Source organism: Phoenix dactylifera, chromosome 3 (assembly GCF_051530095.1).
Source record: "Phoenix dactylifera cultivar Ajwa chromosome 3, Ajwa_hap1_PhDact_Kaust_v1.1, whole genome shotgun sequence".
In the NCBI taxonomy this organism is placed as follows: domain Eukaryota; kingdom Viridiplantae; phylum Streptophyta; class Magnoliopsida; order Arecales; family Arecaceae; genus Phoenix; species Phoenix dactylifera.
The window spans coordinates 14774115-14794487 of NC_143192.1; the positions used below are offsets into that span (position 1 = coordinate 14774115).

At 38.3% G+C, this 20373-nt stretch overlaps 1 protein-coding gene across 5 annotated transcripts; it reads left to right on the forward strand.

Annotated features, from left to right (window-relative positions):
- Nucleotides 1-1291: 1291 nt before the first annotated feature.
- On the forward strand, nucleotides 1292-14608 carry LOC103723251 (uncharacterized). Of its 5 annotated transcripts, none has more exons than XM_088717840.2 (13): nucleotides 1292-1477; nucleotides 1602-1888; nucleotides 1967-2697; nucleotides 3015-3104; nucleotides 3202-3444; nucleotides 3560-3781; nucleotides 5782-5896; nucleotides 5978-6148; nucleotides 6299-6492; nucleotides 6588-6678; nucleotides 6784-6833; nucleotides 6914-6982; nucleotides 13928-14608. In XM_088717840.2, the coding sequence occupies exons 2-12, from the start codon at nucleotides 1621-1623 to the stop codon at nucleotides 6977-6979; spliced, it is 2241 nt and encodes a 746-aa protein (XP_088573966.2). In that variant the 5' UTR covers nucleotides 1292-1477; nucleotides 1602-1620; the 3' UTR covers nucleotides 6980-6982; nucleotides 13928-14608. The 5 variants fall into 5 exon arrangements, with proteins under 5 accessions (XP_088573966.2, XP_026655824.4, XP_088573965.2 ...); XM_026800023.4 differs by having other exon boundaries at nucleotides 6257-6492; nucleotides 13928-14064; XM_088717839.2 differs by lacking the exon at nucleotides 13928-14608 and adding an exon at nucleotides 13669-13893 and having other exon boundaries at nucleotides 6257-6492.
- Nucleotides 14609-20373: the final 5765 nt, after the last annotated feature.

The window sequence follows — 20373 nt, forward strand, 5'->3', positions numbered from 1 at the left end:
GTGGAAAGGACTCGGGGGATATTAGTGGTGTACCTCTAATGGACCACAGTAGAGAGTTCTGGGCTGTCGACTTTCACTTTATAATTTTTTTTTTGATACTTAGATTTGATTTTGTAGGAGAGCAATTGTTTGAGCAAGGATATGCTGAGTAGGGTACTATAAACCCAAGTTTTTATATCAAGGTGTGGGTTAGTTATATGTGTTTCAGTCTATCACTTGTAGAGGTAAGAATCTCTGCACACAATCACTTGGAAATCCAAACCGACCTGGAACATAGAATGAGTCCAATTTTAGAACCCGTTCTGGCCCCATGGGTCTTTTAAATCAAGTCGGATCGGATCTAAGCTGGTCAGGCCGAGTCGGATCGTGACCCAACCCATGTGTAGCCTTAAGTACGATATGGTACTACATAATGGTACTATATACCGGTTCGATACAGGTACATTATAATACACCCAGTATAGTATGGTACCGATCGGTATGGTAAACTTTGGATACAGGAATTGGGCCCAAGTTATGTCAAGTAATATTGGACATGGTCACTTTTTGGATCCAATTGAGGGCAACCAGACAAGGGAGGTTTCCAATAGCCCTACTAGTTGTAGTGCTTCTAGGTTGCACTTCCTTATGGTTGACTCCTTGCCTATGGTGCTTGGCATGTGCCTTATCGAAACAGACGGTCCCTATTTGTGAGTGCCTTTTAATGCTCTCAAGTTGGAGTCTAATTAGGACTCCTAATATATAGCTAGGATAAGCATGCCACCTTCTTATTCTTATCTCTCACTTAACAAAGTAGATTTTGGATTTCTACATAAGAAAATTTGACACTTTCCCTCCAATGTAGATAGAGGAGGTGCCCTTGTTTTTTTTTATTTTTAATTTGCATATCATAAAAAGGGACAATTATATCCATCACCACATGCATCTCATAGCGGTACATTATACCAATCATCTCGTCTCATTCTCACGTGCTTCATTCATGATGCACTTGTCTTAATAAATGAAAGATAAAAATAAGTGTGCGGTGCTCCGCCCTACAGTGCATGTTGTGCGGGGGTATAATTTCTCCATAAAGGAGAGGCATATGATCAGTGTGTAAGAGAGAACAATCAGATTGTCGGATCGGTATATGATCTATTGCACCAGACAGGATCGGAACCCAATCAGCAATGCCCCCAAGCACTGCATTTTTTTCCGCCCTGTGATTAGGGCACGTCGCGTCGATTTCCGATGGCCTCCAAGGCGGCGGTCACCCAATTAAGCCCGTTTCCATGTGTTAAACCGTTTCCTCGAACCGGTTCTCATATTCGACCATACTCGATCCACACTATTAAGATCTCGTCGGGTCGGGGAGAGCCGAAAAAACCCTACACGCCCAGCTTCCTCGAAGGCTCCATCCAGCTCCTGCCTCTCTCTGCTCTATCTGCTCCCCGTTCTGTATCAGCGCTCCCACTTCTTTCTCCTCTGCTCTCCCGAGGTGCGTTTGCGAATTATTCAGAAAAAATACGGAATTCTCTTTTCTTCTCTTTTTCGCCTCTTTCAATTTTTTTTTCAAATTTCTCGGGTCCCTTACCGAGTTTCTCTCTAATTTTCTCCGTTAGGTTTTTGTTATTTGGAATCATGAGGACGCGAAATACCGACAGTACCAGATCTGGGGCGGCCAAGAAGACGCCTCCGGCCAAGAAGGATGCTTCCGCCGATAAAACACCGGAGACCGCTCCCAAATCCACGCCCAAATCGGGAGCCAAGTCCGCCAAAGGCGCCGGCAAGCAGTCCGCAGCCAAGGCTGCAGCTGCGGCGGCCGCCGCCGCCGCTGCCGCTGCCGCCGACGCCGCCGCTTCCTCTGCCCCTGCAGCAGCCACGTCCGATGCTAAGCCAGGACCCAAAGGTAGAAAACTTAGTTTATGGAACCTTCGATTTTTGTTGTTGTAGCGCAAGTGTTTGGTAATATGTGTGACTGATCCAGTTGAGGAAGTGGCGACGCCGGCCGATGTGAAGAAGCCGGCTTCGGCCGTGAAATCTCCTCCGGAGAAGAAGGCCGGTGGGAAGGCCAAGCTGCCGCTGGGTGGGAAGGCTGCTGCAGCTGCTGCTAAGGTGGAGGAAGCACCATCAAAAGTTGAGGATGCCGTGGAAGAGCCAGAACCACCAAAGGGGGAGGAAGCGATGGAAGAGCCACAACCGAAAGCTGGAGACGAAGATGCGCGTAAGGAGGAGGAGCCGAAAGTTGATACCGTTCTGGATATTAACAATGAGCTGGAGAGTGATTCTGCAAAGAATGAAGAAGAAGAAGAAGAGGATGCGGAGGACCAGCAGATGGAGGAGGGGGAGCCTGAGTCTTTCCAAGAGCCTGGTGATGAGGAGCTTGTGGGTGGGGAGGAGGACGCAGCAGGGGGAGGAGAGGAGGCAGTGATGGGGGGAGAAGATGAAGGTGCCCCGGTGGAGGAAGAGGAGGAGTTTGAGATTTCAGACATGGCTAAGAAGAGGAAGATGAAGAAAGAGCAGGAGATCTTCGTTGGGGGTCTGGATCGTGATGCTGTGGAGGATGATCTGAAGAAGGCATTTGAGAAGGTTGGGGAGGTTGTTGAGGTCCGGCTCCACAAAGATTTTGCTACCAACAAGAACAAAGGCTTTGCATTTGTGAAGTTTGCCAACAAGGAGCAGGCTGCCAAGGCGCTCTCGGAATTGAAAAATCCTGTTGTAAGATTTTATTTTTATTTTTCTATTGACTCTATCTAGTATTGGTTTTCTTGCTTTCTCTTTGGAAAAGGTAACATAATAATGTGACTGAGTAAGTGGAATAGGCAATGCTTTTAATTTTTGGGTCTGTAGATGACTGTCAGGCCATATCTGTTGAACTACTGCTATATATGAAGCAGTACCTGAACCACGTAACCTGAGTGATTTTTTTGGGTCACGTAACCAGGTTGATCGTTTTAGGAGATTTTGACAAAATTTTCTTAGCATTGCTTTTACACAATTTGTTTCTTTAGTGATTTAATTGTGTTTGATCTCAGATACGTGGCAAGCGCTGCGGCATTGCACCAAGTGAGGACAATGACACATTATTTTTAGGCAACATCTGTAACACATGGACAAAGGAAGCTGTATGGTTCACTTATTTCTATGCAAATTTATGTTTAGTAACCACATATTGTTGGAGAAATGGTGATGTTTTGTTATTTTATTCTTGTGGACTTTTAGATTAGGAGAAAACTTAAGGATTATGGAGTTGATGGAGTTGAGAGTATCACTCTTGTTGCGGACACCCAAAATGAAGGTCTGAGCCGGGGATTTGCTTTCCTTGAGTTTTCTTGCCATGCAGAGGCAATGCTTGCCTACAAGAGGCTCCAAAAGCCAGATGTTATTTTTGGCCACCCTGAGAGGACTGCCAAAGTGGCTTTTGCTGAGCCATTACGTGAACCAGATCCAGAAGTTATGGCCCAGGTGTTTGTTTTATAAATCCATTTTTTGCTCCATTCTTGCCCTTTCACTGTGCAGAGCTCTCCATTTTCCTGGTTTTGGTCTATCATGATTTAGCTGTGTTTTATTATTGATGCAGGTTAAATCGGTTTTTGTTGATGGGCTGCCACCATATTGGGACGAGGATCGTGTGAAAGAGCAATTTAAAGGGTTTGGAGAGATTGAGCGTGTTGTACTAGCCCGGAATATGTCAACTGCCAAGAGGAAAGATTTTGGATTTGTAAACTTTACAACTCATGAAGCTGCTGTTGCTTGTGTTGAAGGTGTGAATAACAGTGAATTGGGTGATGGCAAGTCCAAGGTACTTTTAATACAGGCATACAGCTATATTAGCACTTAAGCTATTTTTCTTTTTTTTTTGTAATTGACAACAACACAAGAAACTTATGGCCCATGTTTATCTTTTTCTTATCATTCTAGTTGACTCGCATGTTATGCTATAAAATCATCAGATGCTGGCTGTTAAGAAATTGAACTTCTACTAACGACAAAGTTCTGCCTTGGTACTTTGGAAAAATAAACTGTTTGGATGCACCAGTGCATTGATAAATTTTTTAAGAATCAGAAGTCATCATCAAAATTATTTTAGAAATCTTAAGACATTGAGAGGGTGGTCAAGTCAAACTGCTAAAGAACCTTCTTCATGGATAGTCTCCAAAGATCATTATGAAATAATTGTGAAGGTCAAAAACTCCATTTCTTGTGGATCCTATCCTAATGTATTCAATGCGAGATGTGAACATTTAAGGTTATGATCCAAGTTCTTATTGGCTCATATAGGGAATAAGTCAAAGAACATGATCTGGGTGCTTCCTTTACCAGCCATATCAACCTTACAAGAAATTGCTTGCTTGGCTTTAGTCGTCAAGCTTTAGCGATCCTATGCTGCATGGTGGTGCTTGATAATTTGCAAAATTGAATGGATCTTGAGGAAAGATAGATTCTATCCATAAGCATCTTTCAATTTGGTTACATTTTGTTTGGTATGTAACTACTTGCCTTAGAGTTGATTTCATGCTCACATTATTTTGTTTGTAGCCTTTATCTTATCATTCTATATGGTGGCATAAATATTATGATGTCATCACTATCTATCTTTTCTCTTCTAATTTGAGTCTATATTTAGAAGTGATTTAAAGAAATCCTCCTTTATTAGGTTTTGGGTTGATATCTTGATTGTGATGATTATCACTCTTTTTAGAGCTCATTGTTTCACTTGTCTATTTGGTGGCCTGGGTATAATGGAGTTGGAGATAGGGAGTGTCTCTTCTGCCGAAAATCTGTTCTTAGAAAGTCCAACCACCCAACCCCAAAGGTATTCGGTTCTTTATGGCTTTAGATCTGCCAAGTTCTATATATCTATCATTATTGATAGATTGCCTACAGAGAATCTGGTAATCTGAGTTTTGTTTTGCTGGTTTGGTAGGGGATCTAGAGGATTGTGACAGGAGGCCTTACACTTAAGAGAGGGAATATCCTGGACCCTGAGGGTGTTTTACAGTTCTTAACTTTGATTATGCAACACTGCTTTGTTGGCTTCTCCATTTTATCTGTGTCATTTTCTGCATTATGTTGCCATTGAATTCCTTAAAAGATACCACTCTTTGACCCTTGTTAGTGGTAGAGCTTTAGATCTTCTAAAAAGTGGTTCAATTCCTGAATTGACCAGTTAGTGTATGCATACACAAATATGTAACATGTGTTACTCTCTTAGATGCAAACAAGCAAATCTCTGAGAATGTAATCCAATCTAATACCTGATAGGGTAAATCTGAATGCAGGTAGCAGGTTGCATTTTCGTTAAAATTAAAAAAAATAGACAACACTAAGAGACATGATTATATACAACTTCATTTTTCTCTTCCTCCATTTGCTTCCCCACGAATCTCAAGGAAAAAGTTATGAAATATATTCCTACTATTTTTTTCTTATAAAATGCAACTCTATTATTAGTGATCTAAACAGACACCCTTTTGCAATTCCTTGAGCAATTTTGGTTTCATACTAGCCTATTGATATTTGTTTCTCTTTCCTTTATTTTTAGTTGCTTCTGAAAGGCATATGAATTAGACATGATTAAAACCAGAATCTAGGAGTGCTGTGGGTAAGGTATTGTGGTTTCAAACTTATATGCCTAGCGTATCAAAAGTTGGAAATGTGGCTTTTCCCTCCATATGGATATCAAACTTGATATTATTAGAATATATATCAGAAAACTCCAAATTATGATGTGTAATTTTATTACTTAAATTTTGTTTTACATGTAGCCTAGGAACTTAACCATTTTTTATGGTTTTCCAGATGAAAGCAAGAGCTAGACTTGCCAATCCATTACCCAAAACTCAGGCTGTAAAGGATGGAATGAGTGGTGGGTTTCGCATTGGACACACTGGCATGGGCGTTTATTCTAGGTTTGGTAAGTGCTAGTTGCCAACTGTTTGAACTTTTGTATCTTCTGCTACCTTTTACCTCACTGAAGTTTTTCTTGTGTCACCAGGTAGGGGATTTGGTAGGGGAAGATATTTTTCTCATAGGGCAGGCTTTCAGGGTGGGAGGGGTTTTAATTTTCGTGGATATGGAAGAGGTGGAAGATTTTCTTTTCCAGCTGAGGACAATCTAGAAATCCCACCTTCTGAATTCCATGGTAGGAGGCCATTTGGATTCCGAGGTAAGTCGAATTTTGTCCCTCTGACAATTATACAAAGAAGAGAAAATAAATGCCATTCCAAAGAAAAAGAGGTGGTTACAGAGCATTTGTTTGCTTTGTTTCTCTCAGAGTTACAAGAGTTAAGGGATTATCATGATTTGCTACTAACAGGTGGTGGAAGAGTTTCGACATCAGCAAGGCATGGTGCTTTTGATAGAGGTCGTGGAAGAGCCTTCCCATCCAGGAGGCCGCCATATCTACCAGAGGAGGAGTTTGGTGGACCTTTTGGTTCTCGACACCTTGGTGAAGATCCTTACTTTTATGGAGATGTTGGGCATGGTATCAAGCGTCCATTTTCAATGATGGTTGGTATTATATATATAGATATATTTGATGTCCACATTTGTTTGTTGTCTTATTAATGATTGATTAATATATCTTACATATTTCTTTGCTTTAGGAGCACGATCCTGGTTACTTGGAACCTGGGCCTAGAATACGTCCTCGTTTTGATCATCCTGATCCATTGGCTGGTGGGAGTCGCTATCGAGGTTTGAATTCTCTGTTCTTTTGAGCAAAGTTAATTGTGCATTTTTGATGCTACTAGAGGATTTTGTTAATGTTTGCCTGAGCGTCTTATTGTCTATGTTCTCTAGATTCATTGGGATTGAGTGGTCTGTATTCACATGATTATTATGGTTCAGATGTAAGTATATAATTATACTCTTTTTGTGCACTTCACTCAGATCTTTCCTGCATCTTACCTTCCTTTTATCTATTATGCAGTATGGGGGTAGCACATATTCATCTCTTTATGGAGGTGAACGTTCAGGGGGCGGCTATTATTATTAGATGGTAATGTCAGGCACTTCCATCAGAAAATTCCAGTTGCATATATCATCTTTTCTTCTTAGTATCTCATTATAAATTATTTTTGTTTATTGCCAGTAATTTGCAAATGCGGGTATGATGCTGCAGGCGGAAGCACTTTCTTGATAAGATGATGATCTCAGTTGTCCCTTTTATTGTACATTGAATTGGTCGATCTCTTAGAACTTTCTTGGCAACTAGGATTCCAAGTATAGTTTGGTCTAGTTTATTTTCCTTGGAGAAACTATTTAGGCTTATGCCATTTGTGTGTGAGATAGTGCTGGATAGCCTATTTTATGATGAAACCAATCGGAAGTAGAGTATCTATGTTTTAATTAACTTCACTCATCAAGTGTGAACTCTTGAAGTCAACTTGGAGATAACATCTATGTTTGGATTAAAGTAATTTGCTCTTTGTTGGTGATGAATGTATTTGATCTGTTGGAATGCTGAACAAAACAAATGGGAAAACCATTAATTTTGGATCTGCTGGTTGACTAATCTGTTAAAGTTGGCAAAGTATTTAGAGCCCATGGAATTCACAGGATTATACAATCAGAGATCTTCCTGATTATGAAATGGCATACTAAAAGTGTGCATTTGATTTTATAGTACAAAATATTTGATGAAACAAAACATGAAGACTATGACTGCAATTCTTTTTGTGGTTTCCAAGTGGAGTGAGAGAGAGGAGTGGTTAATATTACTATATCAATGATTCCTATTTGATACAAGCATTCTATTAGATGTTTAAGAGATCACATTTGGTATTCATTCCATTGAATACTTGTTTATGTTGCTTTTGTATGCAAGGGATAGAATTCAAGTTGTTAAAGTTGCTCTTGTGGTTCTAGAACTATTTAATCTCTTGTTATCAGGGATTTACTTTTTTTTTTCTTAGAAAAAGTGTAATCGATCTTGATTAAATTGGAGGGTCTCTGAAGTAGTGTCCGATGCTTTTTCAAGAAAGCTGCTTATGTTGTTGTTGTGAGGAATCTTTTCTTTGCCAAACTATATTATCAAGTTTCCCTTCTGATGAAAAAGGCTCTAATTAAGGTTCTTATGAAGATTTCTGAATATGTTTGTCACTGGTTGCAATTGTAAGTTTTTTAGTGGATTTGATGATAATCCTCCTTTGCAGTTCCATTGACATTTCCTTTTGGTCTTCAGTTCTGTGCTCCAAAGAATTGTAGCATGAAGTACAAAAATAATATGGATATTGCAGCATGTAATATGGCCCATCGTGTTTACGAGTTGTATCATCATTGTTGATTTGTATATGCTTCGGAAGCTTTGCTGTTGCTGTTGATCCTTCTTATGGGACCATGAATGTGGTAGTTTTCAGGGTGGAATCTAAATTCATCCTTTTGTTTTCTTACGACTATTTTAATTTTTTAACTGGACGCTGAATGTGACTGGACGAATTTATTCTTCGTGCTCCAACTTGTCTGTTATTGCCTTACATTGTAGTGTTGTGGAGTGTCATATTATGCTACTTCTTGTCCGAGTTTCCTCTTTGACGTGGAACATATGATATCACATGAAGTTGGAAGGTTTCGTTACTGTAATTTTGGGCTTTGTAAGTCAGGATGGTACTAATCTGATCAATTTTGAATCGTTATGCTGAAAGAGAGATGACGAGGATCATCACTATTTCAGAATTGTTAAATGATATTATACAAGAACTCCATTAGGAAATGTTGATCTGCTTCAGCATGTTGAGATATCTGAGTCAGATCGCTCTTTCCATGACATGATTGGGGATATGATGGTGTTGATAGATGTGATTTTCAAATTGCATCCTATGTTGGTCTAGTTTTGTTTCTTCTGGCGATAATTTCAAGTGTCATTTACCATGGATAACTAAAATTTTGTAATGCTTAGATGCTGGTGAAACTGTTGGAGTTGTGCATACTGAGCAATGTTTGAATGGAAGTGCAAAACATTCTCAAATATACTACTAGGATTTGCAGATAGTTGGCTTGGTATATTATGCATTTACTTTTGAAACGTCTCAGATATTTACATTTTTTTGTTCAATCTTTAGACAGAGAGCTGTATAAAATTTTCTGCTATCGATAATGATATATGGAGCTTATATGAACTTTATCATGTGTTTCTGCCATTCGTCATCTGCTGTAATAAGCAATATTAGTCCACAGCTCATGCATAAGCAGGAAACTTTAGAACAAAGCTGTTATTTGCTTGATGCTTTGTGCTCCATGAAGCATTTATGTTTCATTTAGTTTTCAACTATGGCAATTAAGGAACTGAAGATTATCAAGACCTATGCTAAGATGATGCTAAGATTTATAATTAATTGAGCTGGAGTCTTAATGGTAAACACTGCATCTTGCAGATGACTTCCATGTGGATACTTTGATTTGGTCTAATGATTAGTAACTTGTTGAATAATTCATTTTGTCATGCAATTGGTTGTTTTAAATGTTGGAGAGCTTAGCATATGTGGAGGTCAGCTTAGAGATGAAGCTGAATCTGAGCAGACCTGATCAGGCTACTTAAGAATCAGTTAAGTCAGAAGTACTTACAAGTTCATTCTCTCATTGTAAAGTCAGAGATTGAAGTGGAGTTCACATTACTGGATCAGATGTGGATATCCTAAATTAAGACAGCAATTTGAAGTTATGTTACATTTTTCTATCAGGAAAGAATAACTTCTCTGTAGACTGACTTTGTTAATTCAATTCAGAAAGTGAAGTTTAGAAGTTGTTATTTATAGCACGAGAAAACAGTGGATAATGAAATCAACGAACTTAAAGGGGGACACTTTGTGGAATTGTCACATTTAGAAGGTACTGGTAGCTGCAGGTTGCAGCATGTTTTTACTGAATTGGTTGTCTGAGTGCTTCATGGATAAAATGGTTTAATGAAGATGATATGGTTTGTTAATGCACTGTTTGGTTGCTGATAAAATGAATAAAAACAAAGAGTAAATCAGCAGAAGGAAAATTAGCAGTTTTCTCATGTTTGGCTGAATTAAGAAAATAATAAAGTCCCAGAGAAAGTGGTTAAAATGGGGATAAGTTATCCTGATACTTGTGTTCTTGTTGTTTTCTCTCAAAATTGTTACATTTTGGAGAAGAAAAATTATGGCCCTTTATTTTTTTTTCTTTTTTATTGTACTTGAAGTTTTCTTTTAATACCAACTAGTGTAAAAGTTTTCTCTTTAACAAAATTTGTTTTCTTTTACTTTCTTTTTCCCCGAATAGAACCTAAATTTATTCTATGCAAACCGGTCATGTATACAATACTTTGTTCGCCTCTTTTGATATTGAACCCATGTTTATATGTCAACATGGTTGTGTAACTAAATTTTGTGGTTAGCATCTGAAAAAAAGGTGAAAATTTTCTTAAGGCTCTAAGGTGCCTAGTTCGTAATTAGTTGATTGTGATGGTATAGCATTCTCAAAATAGAATAATATAACATAGAGTATTTATTCTATTCATTGTGTCTGTCAGACTGTCACTAACTGCAATCATGAATTTTAGTTATATAGTATCTATGGTATATTTGTGCAAATTGATATGTATGTAGATAGTTCATAGTTATTCAAAAACATCCATTCATTCATATAACTGTTTGATATCTGATGTTGCTGTGCATCTTGAGGCTGTTATAATTAGTGTTCCTTGTTGACTTGGATCACTTTCCTCTAATTATTGCTTTTGGATCATTGTCTCTCTAAATAGTATCCTTTCGTGACTTCAAATTCATTGTGTTTAAATTCTATATGATCTAGATAGAATTCTTGCTAATACTTAGTGTTTTCGAGGACAACATGCGTGAGCAAGGTTTTAAATACTGGTGGGATAGTGGGGGTGTCCCACCGTCCTGATTGTTGGGACAACACACTCTTGAATGTCGATATGAGATAAATGGGGAAATGGATCGAGATGGGATGGGATATCCACTGTCCTAAGTGTTGGACACGATTTGCCGGGGTTTTGGATTGCTAGGTTTGATATTTTGATTTATATTTCAAAGTTGTTCTCATTGGGGAGGAGCGGAATTAAAGGCACCTAAATACTTTGTTTGCTTTCATTTAATTGAAAACATTAATTTCAAAAGGTAGATACTTTTGGGGAGGCCTTAAGCCTCTCTCTCTCTCTCTCTGACTCCTTCCTTTTCTCTCTCTCTCTCTCTATATATATATATACACACATGTTTCTCTCCCTCTATGCACACATAAACACACATACATACATCATATATATTGTACATACATGCATATTTATATATGGAACTAGGTAATGGGAGATCAGAGTTTGAAATTGTTAATCATTTTCTATTCTTTATTATTTGATCACAATATTGTTGATCATTTTCTATTCTTTAGAGTTTGAAATTGTAGACTCAGAAAAGTTTGAAAATCTTGACATTTCTTTTCTTATTATGTTGATGAAAAAGTTGCATATAGATTGGTTATATAAGGGCTGAATCTTAAATAAAACAAAATGCAAATAAAACTTGCTATATCATGTTTTATTTCACCTCATGAGGTGGATATAGCAGATTTTAGTCCATGTGTGGGACAATGAATTATTGCAATTGTCAGTGAAAAAGAATTGGAGCAGCCTTCAAAATTATGAATATTTTTGCATAGAACTAGGAAATGGAAGATACTAGAGTTTGAAATTGTTTGTTATTTAGTATTCTGTTAGTATTTGATCAAACTATAGATTCAGAAAAGTTTGAAAATCAAGATTTTTGTTTTTCTTATTATGTTGATTAAAAAGTTGCATATAGATTTATAACATAAGGGCTGAATCGCAAGTTAAAAAATGCAAAATTAACTGGCTATCTCATGTTTTATTTCACCTCATGAGGTAGATATAGCTGAATTTTAATCCTATGTAGGGGACAATTTATTGTTGTGATTGACAGTGAACAAGAACCAGAGCAGCCTTTGAATTGAGTATTTTCAATGATTTTGGAATTTTTAGAGGATTTTTTTAATTTGACATTTTTTGAGCTCACTGTAGGCAGTGGACTGGATCCTTGTGTATAACTGTTCTGTATGAAAGCTGATGTTAATGCAGTGGAATAATGTCATGATATTATTGGAGAAATACTGGGGTTGAATAACTTAGTTTTCTTATTCTATCATTTGAATGGGGGTGCTTTATGTGGTACGGAAAAATGTGATGGAGGGAGTTGAACAGGTGCTTTATGGTTGCCTTTTAGCATAAAATTTATAAGATTGCAGGGCTGCTTTTATTTATTGTTTAGACTGTATTATAAAGCAGTCCTAGCCCATGTAGCAAGCATGATTGAGATGATAAGAGGCAGATCTCTGGTATGACCAGATATGTTTCTGGCTGCACTGATTGAGGATGAAGTTTTGGAGAACCAAGATGGTGCTACTGTGTTAGTGAAGATTTGATGAGATCTGGCCCCCTACAAGGAGGACATGAGGGGAGCGAAGACCCAATCTAACATGGATAGGAGTTGTGAGGAAAGATAACAGTTGTAGTAGATACATCCCATTCCAATAGTAATGAATTCCTGGATAAGAGCAAGATGGATGCTTCTTGGCTTTGATTATGGTTTTAGATTTGTGATGAATTTTATGATGAGAAGTTTCTTCCTGTCTAATTACCTGTTTGGCTGTAACCCAATTTGGCTGCTTCTTTATATGTGTTGGCTGAACAAACTAATTGTAGCTATTTCAAAGGAAATACTTGGGTGTGATTATGTGATCATGTTTAGGCCATGTTGCTCCATGTGCCAGTCAAACATTTTTTTTTTGGAGTGGAAAATTCATGTAGTTGTTTCTGTTTCTGCATTTTTAACCTTTTAATGTGTTAGGAATTTTTAGATTATTTGATTACTCAATATAATGTTGACAAGCATGTTTCACCCAATTTGTGTTCACTGTTAGCTGAGGGTTTAGCAATTATACATGCTACTGACTTGTTTGGATGCCTGCATATGTTGTTCGTGGAATATCCCTACACCAATGGATAGTGAGGAGGATGTGAAAGCATGGTGGGGATCACACGATCAAATTATACGAATGCTGGATTCCCTTTAATGGTGGTTTTTCTGGCTCCCAAACTTTAGGTTTGGGTGCTTCTAGCCCCTTGGGGCTGTGTTGATTGCCTCCTGCCTCTGTGCTTCTCCTTGCTTGCTTCCCATGGAAACAGGATGCTAGCATCCAAACAGAGCCTAGAGAAATCTAGGATTCGTTTTTAATAATAGAGCAGCTCCTTGTCGCATATGTTGTTCGTACAGGATCCCTACAACAATGAAGTGTTGTGGAGGAGAAGGGGGAAGTGAATAATATGGTGCTATGGGGATGGGGAAATTATTGCATGCACTGCATGCACGGCCATGCTGGTGCACATCACCAATCACTGCATGCTCACACATGGTTTGCATTCATCGCGCACTCATCTCAGGGAGCCTCACAGCAATACACCGTGGCGATCGATGGCGTGCACCAGCATGGCCGTGCATGCAGTGCATGCAATAATTTTCGATGGAGATGGGTGGTATTACCCAATCATGAAATCATAGAGATACTGGGTTCCTCTTAAAAGGTGATTTCCGGCATTACCAGAAAAAGGTAATATCTGGCATTCCCTTTCCCTCCAGGTCAGACTGATTGCTTTCCCTGCCTCTATGCTTCTCACTTTTCTCGATGCAGGGCATGTCTGGATGATTGCATCCAAATGGCCCCCAAAGGATGGAGTGCATATGAAAATGCAGAGCAGATCCTTGTCAAGCACCACTGCTTTGTTGCATTTCAAAGTTTTTGTTGATTCATGGCGTGCATATGTATGTGAATATTAAGCCATTTATACTAAGGTTCATGGTTAATTTTTTTTTGGTGTAAGAAGTGGGCCATGTGTTACCATATCTTTTTTTATTATGAAGATTATTGCATATGCAGCTGTCTGTTTCAGATCTCTTGGAAGCTTTAACCACGTCTCCTGGAACCCCAACTTGGCACATTCATAAGCTTGAGCACTGTTTAGTTCCAACTTGTACTTGGAGTGGTACTATGCAACTTCCATGAGTCCCATAGAGCCATTGAATATGGTAACGGTTAGTTGATGCTTCACATTTGAGTGGCGCATGCAACTCCTCTGTTAAAACACAAAGCTTTTGTATTTAACTACAAAGTTATAATGTATGCATAGAAGAAGGATAGTAGCCAGTGAACTTCAATGTTCTAAAGACATGTTAGTCAAGTAGACTTTGCAATTCTCATAAATCATTTTTGAAGACAAGTGGCAAACGTAGTGCTAGCCTGCTCAAGCTCCTGTTGATTGAAACCCAGTTTTCTTGCATAATGTAATATATTGGATCGTTGAAGATGTTTGTCATCTTTGTCTTTTCCCACATTAAAATTTTGAGCTATGCAGACATTGTAAGGGAATTTGTATTTGTTTGTATTATTTTTTTGTGGTTTCCTTGCACAATAATTCATGTAAATTTTTCTTTTCCCTTAAATCTTGTGAAGGCCTGAAGCAATAGAAAACCCAATCTCTACTAGACAGTAAAAGAAATAGTTTTTAATCATTTTAAGACAAGAACAGGCCAATCATGGGGTTCCAGAATCTGGTATGGGGTGAGAGTGGTTGCTCACCTAAGATGTGTTGATGATGCGAAGGTGGTGAAAAATTCTTGTGTTATAGATGGATAAACAGCAGAGCAGCATATGTTTTCTTGTCTTTGGTTTATTTTCCTTAGTTCATGGAACTAAGGTAGAAAAAGAACTGACTGAAGTTATTTAGTTTCTATAAAGCAGAAATATGCTAACTTATTCATGCTGACAATTGTTTATTGTGCAGAGATAACCTGGAAGCTTTAAATTCCTTGCATATTTTTGTGTTTTGACTGATAAATAAGATGACGGTGACATGTTTCAAAAGTCCTTTAATTTCTAGTTAGATGACCAAGTCAAAAAGATGATGATTTCATGTGTTGTATAGTTGAAGGACTAACACACAACCCCCACCCCCACCCTGCCAAAAAGGAAAAAAAAAAAAACCTCAAATCCTTCAAAGTTAATTAGATACTGAAAGATTGCATTGCCTAAAAAAGGATAGCATTACTATATTGTCTTTTTGTTACATGAGGGGCATGTTGGTCTTATTGAAGGAAAAACTGCATGTAAATGTGTAGTCGGATGTGGCTAGATCATGTGGGCTAGATGCTTTTATGGATGCTTGCAGGGAGTCATAGACAAGGCATAGGGTTTTGTTTAGAATTGAATGGGCTTTTTTGTACATGAAAAAATAAGGTATTGCATATGCCCATTTTTGTTTCAACCACATAAGCAATTTACAGTTGATGCTTTTTCGGATAAAGTCATTAGGCATTGATGAAGACAGCTGGAATGATTGGAACATCAACTCTATTGCAGTTTGTTGATATCAAGTGGGGATGCAAGTGGAATTAGAGTTCAGTTATTCCAGGCTTGATATTGACAAAGGGATTCGTGTTGTACGGAGCTGTAGGACTGAGGGTCCATGCGATGTGAATGTTTCCCCAACTTGAGATTTTTATGCTGATTCTGGCATAGTCAAGCAATACAAAACCAGGATCAAGGTTGTCTAATCTCTTTCTTCTGAAATCTTGAGTTGCCGTGATTTGTTAGTAACACTAATTCTCAACTTTAGGTCTTGACATTTTATGCTTTTATTGCAATATCATGCATTTGTGTTGTGTTTTGCTGCACATCAAATTTTTCTAGAAGATTTCTCTAGTTCATGTTATGTACTGCATTCTGCAATTGGTAGGGTTCTTGTTCTCTGTCCACATTTTTTTTTGGAAAAAGGATGCCATGTTTGCATTTTTTGGTTTTAATGTTGGAGCGTATAGTAGGTAAATGAACTTATGAAATTGCTTCCTTAGTTTAAATTTCATTTTTAGGAGCTGTGACTACTTATGTATCACAAGATTCAGGTTGTCTGACTTGTTTGCAACATATTTCACATCTGGAATGCTGTAGCAGGTAATAGCAGAAATTCTTGTTTCATTGTATATTGAACTTAAATGGTGGGTGATGTAAACTATACTGGTGTCTTCTGCTTTATGACCAGTCTTTAAGTTTTATGTATAACTTCTCATTGATGGCTGATGGAAGCTTAACAAATGTCGTTGTCAATGTCAACTATTGGAGTTAATCGTGTAGCAAATTTTGAAATTTGTGATCATGTATTTGGTGCAGTCATGATTATGGATGTTTGAGTTGCTTAGATTGACTTTCTTTTGCAATTAGATTTTCAGAAACTTGGGTCGTTTATGAATTATGAATGCAGTCCCAAAAATTTATTATGCCACTCTAGGCACTCTATTTAGGGCCTTGGTGCAATGATATAAAGCTCGACCAACAAGTGTAATGGTAATGGTAAGGGTTCGAGCTTGGGGCAGCCATTTCATACAAAAAAGGAAAAGGCCAAACATTAGGTCTGTACTTAATCTGCCCTAGTCTGTCCTACGAGCATCTGAATTGCTGGGATTATAACTGGTTAATGGCTCTTTCCTCTAGCAATTATTTATAAATATTTTATTTTTCTTGGATAGTGTGTATTAATTACACTGTTATAGGGTACTTAATTCATTTATTGGCTATGTCTTCAAATTCAATTTGCATTAAGGCTGTTCCAGAGCCTTTTATTCATGACAGTTTTTGGTTACAATTTGGTACTTTTCATGTCAATACGATGCATGTTCTAGCCTTTTGGTTCTGATGGGATTTTCTGATACCGACCGTGCCTAGAATCAAAATATGTTTCCCGTGTCATTCATTCCCTGAAAGGGAACTGGAGTACAGTCTTTCCTTTATCCTCACCGAAGCTTCACCTACAATGCCAAGGGTTCTTAATGTGGCATACCAAAGGATGGCTGCACTTCGTCTCTTCCTACATCTCTAGCCTCTAGAGCATAATGCAACATGATCATTGCAAGTTTATCTGGGTTTTCCTTTTCTTCCTTTTATTAGGAGTCAATTTTATGGTAGCTAGATTGGCTTATTCGAATACACAAAATCAGAAATTTTGAAGTCCCTCAATATTTAAACATGCTGCTTCATCATTACTGACTCGCAAATTAGGAGCTCGATAAAGGTGTTGCTATTTTGATGTGCACTTCTTTGCCCCAAATCTCAAACTTAGATGCCTCTCCTCTTATCATCTGGACATGCTGCTAGCTCATCAGAAGACTTGGCCGACAAGTGCAATAGCACAAGTTTGAATTTTGGAACAATCATTTTTGACAAAAAAGAAAATACTAAAGCTAAAGATTGTGTCTCTTATTTGCCCTACTAGGATCTTAGATTGCCAGGACTGTAAGCGGTAAAATGGTCCTTTACTCTGGGCACTTTATATAGAATATCATATTTTCATTGAAAATTGTGTTCTAATTATATTGCTATAGTGTATTTAATTCACTCGTTGGCTATATCTTCAAATTCAATTTGCATTTATGGCTATTCCACTCCATCTTGTTCATGAATTAATTTTTGGTTACAATTTGGTAATTTTCATGCCAATTTCGAGGCATGTTGGCTCTGATGGGGTTTTTTTTTTTTTGGACATTGACCATGCCTAAAATCAAAAAGTGTTTCTAATATTATGCCTTCCCTGAGGAGGGACATTGAATAGATTCGTGTCATACTCGAGGGAGACTCAGCTACTGTGATTAGATGGATTCAAGATGGTACTAACGATGGTGGATGGGGCCACCCACGGCTTCGGAACATTCGGGCTATGTCTAGTGGAGGCGTGGCCCTTCAAGTCAAATATGTTTTTAGAGAGGCGAATGAGGCCGCGGATTGGATGGCTTCGTATGTGGCCAATCATTCCGAAGGTACTTTGTAGGTTGGAGAGGGGGAGTTGTCTAGAGTGGTTCGCGATTTAGTTTTTTCTGACCTTATTGGATGTATTCGTATAAGAATTATATGATTCATACGCTTCAGCCAAAAAAAAAAAAAAACATTGAAGAAATGCACTCTCTTCACTTTGGAATGCCAAAGTTTCAGGACAAGGCCTACTAAGGGTTCGTTTGGTTCGCGGAAAAAGTAGGGGAAAAAGTGTGGTCAACGAGAAAGTAATGAGATGCCTCTTGTTTGGTTGGAGTTTTCAAAGGAGAGAGATGGAAAAGTTGTATTTCCATGGGAATATGATTCCCACATTTTATGAGAAAGTCTTTTCCATGAGAAACATGGGAAAATTACTTTCCCATGAGCTGGAAATTACTCCATTTTTATTTTTTTTTTCAAAAAGGCCCTTCAGCATTAAAAAGTCATTAAAGACCTAATTTTTATTAAGGGTATAATAGGAATTACATATAACTTTTTCAGAAAAGTGGATAGCCAACCAAACATAAGCACTTTGCAAATCTATCACTTTCCCATGATCAACTAAACATGCCAAAAGTACTTTTCTAGGCATTCTCTTTCTAGGAATCTGCTTTTCAGGAATCGTATTCCTAGGAGGGAAAATCCTTTCCGCGAACCAAACGAGCCCTAAAAGATGATTGCATTTTTATCCGTTTCTACACCGTTAGTTGTTATTTCCATTTGTGTGATCTTTCAATTCTTTCCTTTTATTACCTTGGATACTATGATGGCTAGGTTGGCTTATTTTGGTATACAGGTAATAAAGAAGAAATCTTAAACTCGGTCATTATCTTGACATGCTACTTAATCTCTACTGAATTACGAATCAGAAGCTTCGTGCTATTTTGATGTGCTACATGTCATTACTGACTCATGAATTAGGGGACTTGGCGATGGTGCAGCCATTTGATGTGCACTTCATTGCTCTCCTCAAACCTTCTACCTAGATGCCTCCTTCCTTCTCTCTGTCATTTTGATATGCTACTAGACCACTAGGAGATTTGATTGGTAAGTGCAATGGCAGGGCTTGCGTGCTGGGCAATCACTCTTGCATGTAATAAAAAATGTGAAAAATTAAGTCTACCCCTAGCGTATTGTTAGAAACACGAGAGATTAATGGCCCTTTATTCTTGACACTTTATCTTTGGCCAAGTGATGTTGAGTTTCAGGTTAGGCAAGTTTACAGAGAAGCTAACGAGATTGCAGGTTGGGTAGCCTCGTATATGGCTGATCATTCTGAGGGTACTTTATGAGTTGAAGAAAGGAAGTTGCCTAACGTACTCCGTGATGTGTTGTTTTTTATTTTTTTAGATGTACGCCAGTGGTGAATGAGCCATCCACTCCATAAAAAAAAAAAAAAAAAAAAAAAAAAAAAAAAAAAAAAAGCATACTAATTGCACCTTAGGGTATTGAATTTCCTTATGGGCAGTTTTTTTTTTTTTTTTTTTGGGTACAAGTAAAGAGCCGTCTGAAAGATAAAAACTAAGCAACTAGAGATATCTGAAACACTTGGGAAACCACGTCATGTTGGGAACAACTGTTTCCAAGCCAAGATATTCTGTAAACAAAGGGAGTTCAGCCACCCTGCAAGAAGACAGATCAGTAATCCAAGATCTTCTGCAATTCTCAGCACTCCAAATCAACCAAGCCATGTAAACCATCATTCCTTTCACCCACCTCTCTCTACCTGGGCAGGAGATAAGAAGGATATCACTACCGGCAAAGAAGTAGGGAGTATTTGAAGCTCAGCTATCACAGCCAGTTGGTGCCAACGCCACACAGCAAATGGACATGCTACAGTGACATGTTGGCTGTCCTCCACTGTACCTCCACAATGTTATCTAAGCTTCCACCAAGAGCACTTAAACTCTAAGCACTCATCAGACTGATTAGGGGCATTGAGAACATATGTGTTCTCAATCTTTAACAGTAACTGAAGGAGTTATAGAATGAAACCAGAAAAGTTGATCAGATCCCACATACGGTCCCTTGTAATAAAATCAGCAACGTGAGATTCAGAAAGATCCACCTTTATGTCGACATAAGTGATCCAGTTGCACAAAGGCACATTAGTGAGCCAGGGTTCGTTGTAAAACATTAACAGAATCTCCTATTCCTAGCAGCTAGAAAAATTGATGCTGTAGCATACATTTGTCCACATAACAGAACGTCCATTAGATTTGGTACCCGATCCAGCTACCTGGGAATTTATCTTTAGATTTTTTTTAACCGAGCCCATAAAGTATTAGGAAGCAACTTTCAAGACCAAATTTGCTGCAACCTTACCGAGCAAAGCCTGCTGCCTAGACTGCAGAGGATGAAGTCCTCGGCCTCTCTGTGAGGATCCGTGCGAACATGTGTTTAGTCCCACGTCGGTTATTCGCTAGGTAGATCTTGGGTACTTATATAGGATCAAAAAACCCAAAGAATACTTTCCGGCTAGTAATTTTGAGTAAGATCCTGGGTTGTTACAAATGGTATCAGAGCGGACCCGGCCCATAA

Coding starts and splice junctions, on each gene's coding strand:
- LOC103723251 (XM_026800023.4), top strand. CDS start 1,621: ATGAGGACGCGAAATACCGACAGTACCAGATCTGGGGCGGCCAAGAAG. Junction 1,889..1,966: donor TGCTAAGCCAGGACCCAAAG/GTAGAAAACTTA, acceptor TGACTGATCCAG/TTGAGGAAGTGGCGACGCCG. Junction 6,493..6,587: donor AGCGTCCATTTTCAATGATG/GTTGGTATTATA, acceptor TCTTTGCTTTAG/GAGCACGATCCTGGTTACTT.